We start from the raw sequence: 13,778 nt of genomic DNA, 5'->3' as shown, positions 1-13,778 counted from the left end.
GACAGCTGTCCTGGCACTGTCCTCTCCTAACAACTTGTGCTTCCCCAGCCCGAACCAGCATACTGGGACCCGAGGCAGTATCAGCATTCAGCTCTGAGTTTAGTCATAAGTGGAAACTTTGAATTTTTTTATTTATTTATTTTTTTTTTAATTTTTTTTTTTTTTCTAAAGAGAACAGGAGGTCAGTGGATTTTAAAAATAAAGCTGTGGAATACTGGATACTACAAATACAGTTATGAAAACTTACTGAGTTTAGTCATCTTTGACTGCTGTCTTGTTCCCTCTTCAGTCTGCCAAAGCTGAGTTGGGAGCACGAGAACAGTGTGCAAGAACAATGCCTGTCTTCAAGGAAGTGGGGTTACCACAACTACTGTTCCTGTGTACACACTGCACCTGTAGGCATGGTTGTCCTTCCATACCAGCTCCTGTGTTTGCTCTAGCTACGTGGCTACTGTAAAACCCACACTGGACTATGTACACAGTTCCCTCTCTAACAAACCTTTCCGCATTTCCACTTAGTCTACTGGAAAGACCATGGGACTACTGAAATATATAAACATTAGTGGTGTTTACTGATGTATTACTACACTTCCAGTTTAGCAGTTCACACTTCCAGGTTACACAGGACTGAACATGCTTGTGACAAGTTCTATATAGAAATATTTATAGACGTCACTGAAATCATGATAAAAGCTGTGTCATTTAAGGAAGGCAATCACGGTATTCCAGAGACTTTTCTGCAGTCCAGAGAAGTGAAGAGGCTTGTGTCATTGTTGGAAGACTTGTGAATTGGGTCTTAGTCATACTTCGGGTGGACAGAGTGATTCTGCCCCTAGTTGGATACTTAAGCCTGGAATTCTTTTTCTTTACCTGTTGTCTTTGTAATTGTGTTCTGTGTAGGGATCTTTCAGGTGTTGAAAGGGCTCTTCGACTTGAGAGACATGGTCAGAGAAAGTGTAAAATCAGGAGATGCTACCTGATGCTTATTTGAAACTTTTAAGTATGACAATGGAATGTACAGGAATTGCCTTGCTTGGAGAGAGCAGTCATAGATTACAAATCAACTTGTTTATGTTACTTAGAAATAACACTTAACTTTGCTGAGGTTTGCAGTCTGGAGATGTCTGTCTGCAAAGCCTTGTCCTTGTAGTTGGAGGTTTAAGGGAAAGACCTTTTTCTTGAATGGTAAATGAGGGAAAGGCTGAATCAATAGCTTACCAGAGCAGGAACCAACAGCAATTTTAGATTACTTTTGGTAAGCAGACAAGTGTGTAGGTGATGTATACAGTAAGGGAGGTAAGCCCTGGCTACTGACCCATCAGAGGAATTGTTCAGCATGGCTACAGAAGCGCTGGGGTGACTGGCTGCATAACTGATCCCTGTACTGGCTCAGCCCGTGCATGGTGGAAGTTCATTATTCCTAGGGACGGCATTGAAATGAAAAGACGGGAAACCCTGGAGGGCAGCAGTGTTGACATGGACAGATCCAGATATGAGTGATGAGGACCAACATGGATGTTTGTAAGACCAGCAGAGGTTCACCAGGCAGGAGGCAGTGGTTGACAACTCAAGTTGATGAATTATGGTAGTAGCAGCATATGAGATAAACATTAGGGTATAGAATTGCTTAAAGGATGATGTAGACACAAGAGAAACTGGTTATGAGTTAAGGCTAAAACTTATTGTCAAGTTTTGAGCCATGTAGGATTTCTAGAGCATCTCACAAAAAATGAGAAAATCAAACTTGTCTTGAAATGGTCTGAAATTCCTGTGGTCTCAAATAGACATATTAACGTTGTCTTGTGAAGTCAGGTCCACTGGTAAAACCCAGCTTTCCTTTGATATCAATACACTGATCCCAATCCTGTATTCCACTATGGGTACAACAGTACTTAGGGCAAGAGTATTTAATAGCCATGCAGTTCCTATTGCTGCTGCCAGTGGTGTCTGTACTTGGGATGAATTAGTGCTTCTGACCTGAACCAAATTGGGAGCATGACTGATATCTTTTGCAATGTTTTTTTCATAACTTGGTATTTGGTATATGAGTAAAACCGAAACTGAACTTTTGGTGTCTTTTTCTAGTACAGTAACTTCTGTTTTCTGGGTTACTAATAGAGAATTTAGGTTGAATGGGGTATTTCTGGAGGTCATTTAGATCAGCCACCTGCTTAAGACCTACTTAGATGAGGTTGTTCAAGGCTCTTTGACTTTGAATCTGTTACCGCTTTCTATTCCAAAGTGTGTCTCCTACTTGTGGTTTTCTTATGGAATTATTAACAGCAGCTATGGTCCCAGTGGGGAAATTCTGCATTATAATCTGGCTTGTTTATTGTTCCTTTTGTTTGCTTCTAGTAAAAACTGTCCAGTTGTAGCTTCTGTTTCCTTCCAACAAATCTGTTGTTTGTTCTTGTGTGTTGGTTACCGATTCTGCTGCTATTTCCAGTGTGTGTTTTCCTGGACTGAAAAGACCAGATCCTACAGTCTATAGCCAGCAACTTTCTGCCATGTGAAACGAACGTGCTGCAATCCAGGTAAGTCAGACTATTTTAAAGTTTTCTTGGTCCCTGAGACTTTTGTTTCCCCATATTTCTCTCCCCACCCAGAGAGACTGTGCTGGACTCTGTGCTTTGAGGCTGCTTAGGTAATGTCTTTCAAATTGAGAGGCAGAGGTGCTTGGAATAAGCTTGGGCAATGGAGACATGTGAATGATGTTATAGCCAGAAAATGGTTGGGCTGGGAATAGAGCAGCAGAGGTCAAGAATCTGGCAGGAATTTTAGACAAGCTTCAGGTTTTCAGGGCTGGATGGCAATGGCAGGGAGACAGTGGCTTGGCTCTTGTGCTCCTGGAAGCCATGCACATCTTTGGGTTTTGTTCTCGGTGCCTGCTTCCTTGCTCCGCTGGAGCCCCTCACCTGCCACACAGTTTTGCAGCCTTCTTCCAGCCCCGTTTCTCCTGGCAACTCCTCTGCTGTGCTCCAAACAGGTGGTGCCCAGCACTGTGTCTTTGTCCTGGTTAGAAGCTAGTATATCCCTGCTTGATATCTGCTGTCTTGTACCCAAATGTGAATGATTGAACTTATATACGTCTTGTTTCTTTTCATCCAAGATACATACCATTCAATAAAACTCCTGAGAAAATGAAAGCTGCTAAGAAACCTTAAGAAAATAATCTCTCCTTATGATCTTCTAAAAAGTTTGCCTTCTTGATGATATTGCTGCATTGTTCATCATTTGAGTAGCAAGATGCAGGCTTACTTTTTCTTGTTCTTGTCTTGCCTGGCACCTTTGCTAGCATATTGTACATCTCAGTAACAAATCTCTAGAAGTCAATTTAATGTAATGTGTTCAGATAAACTGACATTCAACAACATTCCTTCCTTATAGTGAAAGATAAAAATTAACTGTGTACTTATTTTTCTAAGTTCTCTTAATAAATATGTGTAATGGAAATGTCCTTTTCATGCTGAGATTTGATTGATGTATTGATGTATGTATTGATTCTGGGGTTTCGAATGATGCTCTATGAAAATAAAACCAGATGATCGGAGATGTTGGGTCTGGTTTCATGATCTGCTTACATTCCTCTGCATGAATGTTGTTTCCATCTTCTCTTGTAACATGAACTCGTGTTTATGCTATTGTGTGGCTGGGGTGACTAAGGAACTGATTAAAACTTTCTCTGTAGTGGTGACAGGCAGCTGAAGTTGCAAGTGGGATCTTTCTTTTGGTAAAGATAATCTAAGATTTATTTAGGACATTTTCTATTGCACTGTTTTAGGCTATAAATTTATTTTGATCAAAACTAGGTTGGAAATCCATGCCAAACAATGAAAATGTTCCTAGTTCAAATTTTCATATAGCTAACTATGCTTATATTTTATAAAAATGTCTCATAACAGACATACATTCTGATTTAAGCTAAAATATATATTTTCTTTATACTAAAGGTTGTTTTGGAAGAATTTCAGGGAATAGGGATGTAATTATTTAGCTCAAGGGGAGCCCATTTACAAGCAAGCAGAGTATTTTTGGTCTGTACCTGAGTGGCTAACAAAGAATTCAGATAAGGAAAAATGTTTTGTAAGGTAGTAAGTGTACTTGCTCTTCCATTTGTGGAAGAGCAGTACCCACTATTGCACTAAAAGCAGGTGCCAGGCTCAGATTTGGCTGGAAAGGGAGAGAGGGATGACTCTGTAGTTTCCTCCAGCCATCTGTGCATAAGTTTCTCCTCACATGATGTGCTAGTGAGGGGACTGTACATACCTCTTTCTTTTTGCCTCCTGATAAGGGGCAGAGATTATCTTTCCACAGGTATCCTTGACGTGCTGTTGCTGCTACCTCTGTGTTGCTGTGGAATCCGTTTCTCCTAGACTCTTGTGCAGATCAGGAAACCAGCTGAGATTAAAAAAAATTATTGCCTAATGATTCACTTGTAATTGTTGGGTAAGGCACGAATGACTTGACTTACATTTCCACTTTTGACTTGTTCCTCCTCTTTTTTCTTTTTCCTTTTTTCCATTTGTCCTTGAGCAAAAGGTATTTTTCTGTGTTCTTTCCAACCCTAACGGTTCTGTGGTTCTACGGTTCTGTGATTGGTTCTGTGGTTCTACGAATACACATTTGCATCCTGTCTTCAGAAGAAGGCTGCAGTTTTAAACTGCATAATATTAACATGCTCATCTGGGCAATATCATTTTTTTTGTAAGATGGCGGATGCATCCTATGGTGAGAAAATAGTAATAAACATGTGTTGGGTTTTGGGTGCAGAGAGGACAATTTGAGGTTATCACAACGTGAAGATGCCTGAAAGGCATGTGAGCCAGCCTCTGCCCCTAACTGGTCTGCATCAGGAGTGGACTGTGAGGAGGAAGGAGGGAGATGACTGCAGCCCTGTAGTTTTGTCTGTCTGTGTACTTGGGAACATGACACAGATCATGGCACCCTAATCTTCTTACAGTAAATTTGCCCCCTGGGAGGAAGGGAACCTTGAATATGTCTCCCTTCCTAGAGCTGACAGTAGCATTAAGTTAATATGTGAATGTGTCTTACCTGGCAGATGTAGCAGGTATAGGTTATGACAGGGCAGCCTGTTGTTTTGAGCACATTAAGTAAGACCTGAGTAGCTTCTGGACTACAATAAATGTACATTCTTATTTTCCCTGTAATGCCTGTATGTATCTTGATGAAGGTCAGTGTAAGAGTCTTGCTCATTTATAGTAGGTTTTTCAGTTTGATATTTCAGTTAGCATTCTGAAGAAATTGCCCAGCTTTTTGCAAACCCATGTTGTGAGAGGGTGTCCTGAGGAATGCTATGCAGCTATTTAAAAAAGCTATGCAGGTCATAGTCTATATTTTAATTAATTACACAAACATTATTGGGCAGTTTTCTTGTCTGAGATTCAACCCTGCTGAGTTCTTCTGAGTTTGTAGCTGCTGCTGAGCATGCTGCTAGTTTCAAGTCAGTTTTATCTCGGATGAGTGTAGTCGGATACAAACCCTGAAGCCCATGATGATAGAAGGCGATAAGAATTTTGCTTTTATAATGAATGCTTGGATGGTAAGTTCTTCAGATAAGTTATGTTAGAATTTCTACCATAACTAATGTTACATGTTTGTTAATGTTACATGTTTGTTAATGTTACATGTTTGTTAATGTTACATGTTTGTTAATGTTACATGTTTGTTAATGTTACATGTTTGTTAATGTTACATGTTTGTTAATGTTACATGTTTGTTAATGTTACATGTTTGTTAATGTTACATGTTTGTTAATGTTACATGTTTGTTAATGTTACATGTTTGTTAATGTTACATGTTTGTTAATGTTACATGTTTGTTAATGTTACATGTTTGTTAATGTTACATGTTTGTTAATGTTACATGTTTGTTAATGTTACATGTTTGTTAATGTTACATGTTTGTTAATGTTACATGTTTGTTAATGTTACATGTTTGTTAATGTTACATGTTTGTTAATGTTACATGTTTGTTAATGTTACATGTTTGTTAATGTTACATGTTTGTTAATGTTACATGTTTGTTAATGTTACATGTTTGTTAATGTTACAATTTCTACCGTAACTTAATTAATTTTTTCCAATAGCAAGATAAAAGGAAAGTTTAGTCAGGTGCTGCGCCTTTTCTACAGATATAGTATGTATATAGTTGTTTTCAGGTACAGGCTGGAGCTTCTTTTGCCATGTTAAGACTGGCAATTCCGGGTGAGGAGCAAATGCAGACCCTACTTCTGGTTTCAGATTACTGTATAGAGTTAGAATTTAGGAATTAAAGTGGGAGCAGTGTTTAAATTCAGTGAAATACAATCTTGGAAAATGCAAAAACTGCTGCACACCCAGAGTTTTACTGAATATTCAACAGTTTCAGAAGGCTTCCATGCCCCAAAATTCATGTGGCTTTAGTATAGTTGTAGAAGTGGCATAGAGCTGTGCTGCACTCCCCATTGGAGAGAAGGGTATCCATGCATTGTTCTGTCAGTAAGATTTGTTGCTTATTTTCCTGGTGCCTCCAGCTAGCATAAGTAACTAACCTGGTTTCAATTGAATAGAGTGGTCTGTGAATGCTATGGCTTTTACCAGCCTTTTCTCTCCAGGCCAGATTTCCTCTGTATGTAAAGCAATAGACCTCTGCAGAAAGGAGTGAACTGGAAGGGTGCTTTGTCCTGTGGCAATGTTTTCCAATGTGTGCTGATGAAGGAAATGATTTAGCTGAGAAGTGCTTGCAGCTTTAAGTGCTTGTGATTCTTTTTCTTGAGCAAAGGAACAAACAAATCTGGAGGAGGGAGCTAGTGCTTTTGTTGCTTCATGAATTGAGTCTAGTGACTGCCCAGAGATAGGGTGCAGCTGGGCATGGGCACTGTGAGTCACTGTCCACCTCATTGTGCACCTGGAATACAAGAGGGTTTCTTCTGAAGAGCAGAATGATGTGGGACGGGTAGCTGAAGCTATGGGTCTTTGTTTTACCACATGCATTTCCAAAGACCCGAAGCAAGAGAGTAGTGAGAATCTGGGAACAGAATCTAGAACTGCTCAGTTATCTGCTTAATAATGTTTAGTTCTGAAACTTCCAGATCTAAGTGGAAACTTCTTGTATATTTGTGTTAAAGCCCTGGTCTTGCAACCAGTGTGCTTGTTGGTCTTACAATGTTTGCAATGGCTTTTATGGTACCTAATGGTTTTTATATATGCTATATCCAGGTAACTTTTTAGTATATTTGACTTCCTCGTCACCTGTCTTATCCTTTGTCTTGTCTTGCATCAGGTATCTGTCACTAAACAGTCTTCCCTTTGGATTACTTGTGAGCAGCTTTTGAGAGTTGTCTTTAAGACAAAACTTGTAGGATCAGTTTCTCCTTCTGCTATCAGCTTGTTTTTTGTGCCTATCTATCTCTCAATTCATAAATTGCTGCTTTGTAAGTAGGTGGATACAGTTTAAGATGTTAAAAGTTCAAGTCTTCCCTATGTGTGCTTAAGATCCTGTATCACTTCTTATATGATCTGGGATTGGTTTGTAATATTAATCTTTTGTTCTCCTTGTAAACAGGTTTTACTTGTTAGTTGATCTTCCCAGATATGTCTCTATTGGTAGTATTTTTATAAGTTGCTCTATACCTATTTGCAAGGAGCAAAGTACTAATGGAAACCACAGAAAGTCTATTAGTGCCTTGAGAGATTGCATGGGGAAGTTACAACATGCAGTTTACTTACTAACCCAGGCTGTCTTACGCAATGAAAAATAGAATGGTTTCTAGAATGTCCCTTTGACCTTTGTTCTCATTACTATCTAGTCCTTGAGTTAATACTTATTGCCAGATCAATTTACTGCTGTATCTTATCTGAAACTTGAATACATTTGATACTGAGAAACTTTGTATACTTGCATTGGGTGGGTTGTTTGTGGTTGTGGGGTTTGTTGGTTGTTGGTTGTGTTTGTGTGTGGTTGTGGGGTTTGCTGGCTGGTTAGTTGGCTTTTAGGGGTGTGCGTTTGTTTTGTAAGAAAAGGAAGCTGGTTTTCAGTTAGTTCTAGACCCTGTCTGGCAATGTGCTGTAGGGGTAGGGGGCTGGTTTGCAAGCAGTTGCCTTCTTCTGAAGATGTAGCATCTCACTTCTGAAACAGCATACGTAAAAGTAGATGTTTTAAAATTAAAAGGCATTGCATTTATTTTCAAAAGCAAGCGTTGAAACAATGGAAAATACAGCTGGAAGAGATACGAAGCGGCTCTCTAATCCACTTAATGCTGAATGATCTGTAATTTGTCATGTGTATCTGTTCTTAAAACTTTCAGGAGGGAAAGCTTCGTAATTCTCTTGCCCATTCATCTAGTGCTTAAACAGTCTTATTAATAGACATTGAGAAAAGCTTATTAAAGTTTCTCTTACAGTTTTTCATAAAGTTTACTCTCAGGAGTTTAAGTTTTTCATTGCTACCTGTCTATCTTCATTATTCTCTCTGGCTTTTTGTAATTAAGGAAACTCAGTTTCTTTGTGTTTGTTTTTTTTTTTTTTGTTTTTTTTTTTTTTTCTCCCAGATTTCCTTTTCTAGCCTTTGTGATTGTTCTTGGTGCTTTTCTTTGGAATCTGTTCACCTTTTGTCTCTTAAATACTGTACTCCCATGCGGGCTTTCCCAGAGCAGCAGAACATTTTCAGCTCCCTGTGGATACTGGTTTTGCTTATGCACCCCTGCATGGTGCTTGCCACTTTCATGACACCGTCAGTTTATATTCAGTTGATGGATCCTTCTCAGAAGTCTATCTGCCAAAGAAATCAGTTCTTCTGAATGAAGAATGGGATGTATGTATTGGGTGATAAGTGAAAAGAGGTATATTTTAAACACTACAAAAAGCCAGATTTTAAGACTCGAAAAGAAAGAAAAAGGGGGTTTATTGGGCAGTTCTTTCGTAGCTCACTTAATAGTGGGACTCCATGTGTTAATTTAGAAGTCTGGGATGCTTTGGCCTCAGGGTGGCTGTTACACAAATATCTTAAAAGGGTGTTGAGAGATCATTTTTTAGAGTACGCAGTGGAGGAGTTGCAGGTCTGTGCATAAAATAGCTATGTTCATTTCTGTGGTGAATCTTACTGTATCAGTTGTTTGGTAAATTGGTTCTTTTAAGCATTACAATATACTGAAAACAGCAAATGAATTCTGGACATCAGCCTCACATGTAAACAGAATGGAATGAGGTAATCTGAGAGAAGGTGGTTGTAGGTGCATTGTTTCACAAGAGTATTTTCTACTTTGAAATAATACTGTCTCTGATAAGATGATCATTCTAGCTTTAAAGAATTATTCAGGCTACTCTGTGGGGAAACTGTTGTGTACTAGGTCATTGTGTAACAGTTTAAGTTGGTTCTACAGGAATTGTTGTTTGTTTTCTGTGACTGTGTATTGATTTCAGTGTGAAAGAAACTGTGATCTTCTATTTACTCAGGAATTAAAGTCCCTAAAGACCATTTAAAAATTTTAAGGATTAGCCAGGTTTTATGCTGAGATTTCATCCCCTTCCCCCCTTATTTCTGGGCCAGAAAAGCAGCAAGGTCTTCATGGGTAACGTTATTCTCTTGAGTCTTCACTACTCTTTTACTTATCCTTCTCTATAGGGACCCTGCATATTGGGCAGCCAAGTTACAGCATACTTCCTGGATTGTAAAAATCAACAGCGCAGCTTGTGAGGGAAGGATTGTTCACTGGTTGGCCTTGAGAGTTTAACTGGGTCTGAACTTTGATCTTTAATGTTCAGCTTTGAATTAGCTTGTGTCTGCTCAACCTCATTCCTCTTTGGTTCCTCTCTGGGAGGAGGTGTCGTTATCTTGTGAGGTAGAAAAGGAAGTGGGCTGTGAACCTTGCAGATAACTGAAGCATGTGACTACCAACTTAGAAAGCTAAGTTGCGTATGTTTAGGTCCTGTTATAACCCTGCAGTGCAGTGGTGTCCCAAGATGTGATAGGAACAGTGGGGAGAATGGTTGAGTTTAGGATGCCTGATGTCTTGTACCACAAGACATGGCATATATCCAGTAAGCTGCTGTTTACAAAGTTTGTTGCTTTGAAAGTAATGTTATATTGTTGTGGGTATTTTTATTTCTTAACATGCTTTGTTTTCCTTCTTACCCCTCATATTTGCAATTTCTCTTATTCATTCACACTAGTGCTATGGGGTTTCTTTTTTCTTCAATATAACTTTTTTTATTATTATTATTACTTCAAATTACAGCAGAAATAGTCTCTTAAATATTTGAACTTCACCACAAACCAGGCTCACCTTAGTTAGCAACTACCATGTGGCCTATCATACTGCTTGATTATTTTATTTTATTTTATTTTTTTCAAGTAGAACAAGAGGGATCTGAAATACTGTTCTTGGAGAATTAGAAGAAACTGCCAGATAGCTTAGTATATCACTGAAGATGCCCTGATATCCCCGCTGTAGCATTTTTAATTAATAAAGGAAGAAGTAGCTGTGGGGAGAAAGTGTAAAAACTACTCTGTGAAAAGGAAAAGGGAAGGAAGCAACAACAATATCAAAATTAACATTTAACACTGTCAGAAAGAATTAACAGTCAACACATTTGTTAGTGAAGGTACATTTTAATCTAGCCATCTTCTTGCTTTCTGCCTGAATACAGCCTAATTACTTGTCACTCGCCCTCAATAAATAATGGCTTCTGTTATAACTTTCTCTCTTATGTTTTAGATACAATGTCTGCGCCGAGTGGCATCCCTGTCGCATCTGCACCACCTTCTTATGAGGAAACGACAGGAATCAATGTGAACTATCCTCAGCCACATCCTACCCCAGAACATGGCCAGAAACCAGATGGGAAACGAATGAACACTTCCCCGTACGTGGGACAGCCTTCACCAGCGCATAACCCCAGTAAGCCTCAAACTGTACTGCACTTCATGTTAACGAGATGTTGAGTGGCTGTATAGTAAGTGTTGTGCAGAACACAAAAGATCGTGGTTCAGAGTTGTTCTCCTCCTTCCAGACATATTTTTGAAAGGAATAAGATGAATAAGCTCTTGTGAATCCTTCACTGTGCACTATTATCAATAACATCATTTGGCATTCTGCAGTTTTTTTAATACAGCTTTATTCTTAAGACAGTGTGTTTCTGCATTAGGAAATACCATGGTGATTTCTCCTTGTGACTGTGCATTTCATTGCTCTAAGCCTCAAAATACTTGAGTTAACAGCTGGTTCTAGCTCAGAGGAAGTTGATTAACTTTTTTTCCTTATTTACCCATTGAGTATAGTGTTTTTTTCTGCTTAGTTACAGTTCAGACAGTGTACGTGCAGCAACCAGTAGTATTTTGTGACCGCCCGGTTCAGATGTGCTGCCCTTCCTGCAACCACCTGATAGTGACACGTCTCTCATATGACTCAGGAGCTTTGACTTGGCTGTCATGTGGTGGCCTCTTCCTGTTGGGGTAGGTTGATTCCAATTTGCACTTCATTTTTCTCTTCTTACATGTGCTTTTATAGCTCTAAGGAGTGACAAAGCTCTCACCTTTGTTGCAGTCTCATTGTCTTGTACCTGACCCTGAAGGTTTGAATAGCCTACATCTGCATTAAGTCCTATATGACCTTAAAGTAGCTCAAGAACACTAGTGATGGATTCCATAACCATGTGTATTCTTCCTACAGCTTCAAGGCACCAGTTTTCCTGATGGCTTTTGCAGGAAATAAATTTTATCTTCCTATGTATGTGGTAAAAGAGATTGATTTTGTTTCTCTTTTGCTTTGCAGGTGTGTAGCTGGCTGCTGCTTAATTCCCTTCTGCACTGATGCCCTAAAAGATGTGGATCATAGCTGTCCAAACTGCAGTACTCTTCTTGGGTCTTACAAACGTTTATAGGCAGTGTTTAAACATTGATAATTGATTGATGAAGTTGGTTAGCACCTCTACAAGCCCTTTTTGAAGCTTCTTGGCGACTTCTGGTTGTTTCTGCGCATCCTGTCACTGGAAACCAATCAAAAGTAATGTTTATTGCTAGGTTGTTTGAGTAAGAATTTGCTTGAGGGAATTCCGACTTAAGTCTGTAAAAACTATATTTAATCTTTAAGGGCCGCTCAGTGCAGAAACAGTTGATGGCAATTATGTTTTCCCTTTCTGCGTTACACAGAACAGGTTCATGATGTTCTTCAGTTAATCTCACTTCAGCTACACTGCAAACTGGTGTGCTTGCTTATAGTCAGCTCAGACATGGAGGAGAACATCTATGGAGAACTAGATAGTCTCGTGCTTGGTGCTGATGCTTTTGTAACAGCACTGTTTGCAAACTGGCAGGGAGCTGCTTGCCTCTGGGACAAGGGCCCCTCTTTGACAAAAGAAGTGATTTGTTGGCATCTGTTCATGAGCACTGAAATTCGCTTTAAAACTTTCTTAGTTGAAAGAGAACCAAACCTAGAGGCTTCATCCTTTTTGGAGGCTACTTTACCAAATGGACAACCCAGGTTATCATGTATTAATGGTGATTCATTCTAGTACCTGAATTTTCTTGCCAGTTTCAATTCTAGTCATACCTCTACTCTACAGTAAAGATGTTCATAAAGGAATTGTTAATAGGTACTTGTTCAGTGGTTTTTGATTGGTTGGGATTTTTTTACTGCTGATCTAGGCATCTGTCAAGTGTTCTCTCTGCTCCACCCCAGTGGAAGTGCTCATACAGCCTTAGTTATAGCCTTGGAAGACTTCCTTGTACATTTACGCAAGTCAACTGATAAAGCATAAACAAACCTCAGCCTTATCTTAAGACTTAAATTCCACCTGAAAAACATAGATTCAGGACCTGGGGTTTTAATTGTTGATCTGTTTGTTAATTACTGTTTCTTCATTAAGAAGGTAACATGATTGTTAAGGAGTTTCTCTGATTATTTAGGCATGTACTGTGATTTTTCTACATGAAAGAAGTTCTGTTTTCAGAGGCTTAAGCTGGATGTGCTTATTTAAGACGATCACAAAAAATAAGGGAATGAGGCTTTTAAGGTTGAAGTATTTTACTCTGTCATAAGTAGCGGACTTGGTCTGAATAAAATCTTGATGCACTTGAATGATATCTGTCTAGAAAAGATGGGCGTTTATACAAGGCTGTGATGCACTGTATTAATCTCTGTAAAAGTAAAAGCTAAAATAAAAATTAAAAAAATACTGCTTTTGCCAAATGTGCCTTCTATAAATATTTGGTAGAAGTTAACTTTTGAAAAAGTCTTTCAACACTTCACTTTTGAAATTCAGGAGTTTTGTGGACCACAGATACAACTTTTAGGTCGTAAAGTGCTGTTGCTTGTGGATCATTTGCAGGTGGCTTAATAGCTCTCCTGTGCATTTGAAAAAGGTTTCTGATCATATGGTGCCCTGTACCACAGGAATTTCCATCAGTAGCTACTAACTTACAAGAGCGATGGAGATAAAAAGGTGGTAATTTTGTAGCTTTTGCTGTGATGATGTTGAATTATCTTGTGGGTTTTTTTGTTTGTTTGTCTGCTGCTGCACCACTGCAGTGCTTTCCATTTTCTTTAATAGCCTGAGTGATGCTCCACTGAATTTTCTGTTCTGATGACACAGGTAACAGTTCTAACTTAAGCAGACACCATGTGCTGCTGTAAACCAGTATTCCCACCCCTCTGGATTTTACCGAAAATGTACTTCTTGTCAGTTTATCATCAGAGCAAGACAGGAAGAAGTAATGAAGCATGCAGTGCTTCTAAACTTAATGTTTACTTGCATGGTGGGGAGGATTTTTTAGTTCTTTCA

At 39.0% G+C, this 13,778-nt stretch overlaps 1 protein-coding gene across 1 annotated transcript; it reads left to right on the top strand.

Annotated features, from left to right (window-relative positions):
• Nucleotides 1–4,311: 4,311 nt before the first annotated feature.
• Nucleotides 4,312–11,879, top strand: LITAF (lipopolysaccharide induced TNF factor; the record flags this gene model as incomplete). Its single annotated transcript, XM_080618759.1, has 4 exons — nucleotides 4,312–4,446; nucleotides 10,715–10,897; nucleotides 11,295–11,451; nucleotides 11,771–11,879. The coding sequence occupies exons 2-4, from the start codon at nucleotides 10,720–10,722 to the stop codon at nucleotides 11,877–11,879; spliced, it is 444 nt and encodes a 147-aa protein (XP_080474885.1). The 5' UTR covers nucleotides 4,312–4,446; nucleotides 10,715–10,719.
• Nucleotides 11,880–13,778: the final 1,899 nt, after the last annotated feature.

Source organism: Psittacula echo (genome assembly GCF_963264785.1).
Source record: "Psittacula echo genome assembly, chromosome: 5".
NCBI lineage: Eukaryota > Metazoa > Chordata > Aves > Psittaciformes > Psittacidae > Psittacula > Psittacula echo.
The sequence above is the reverse complement of the archived record's forward strand: the minus strand, read 5'-3'. Positions and strand labels throughout refer to the sequence as shown.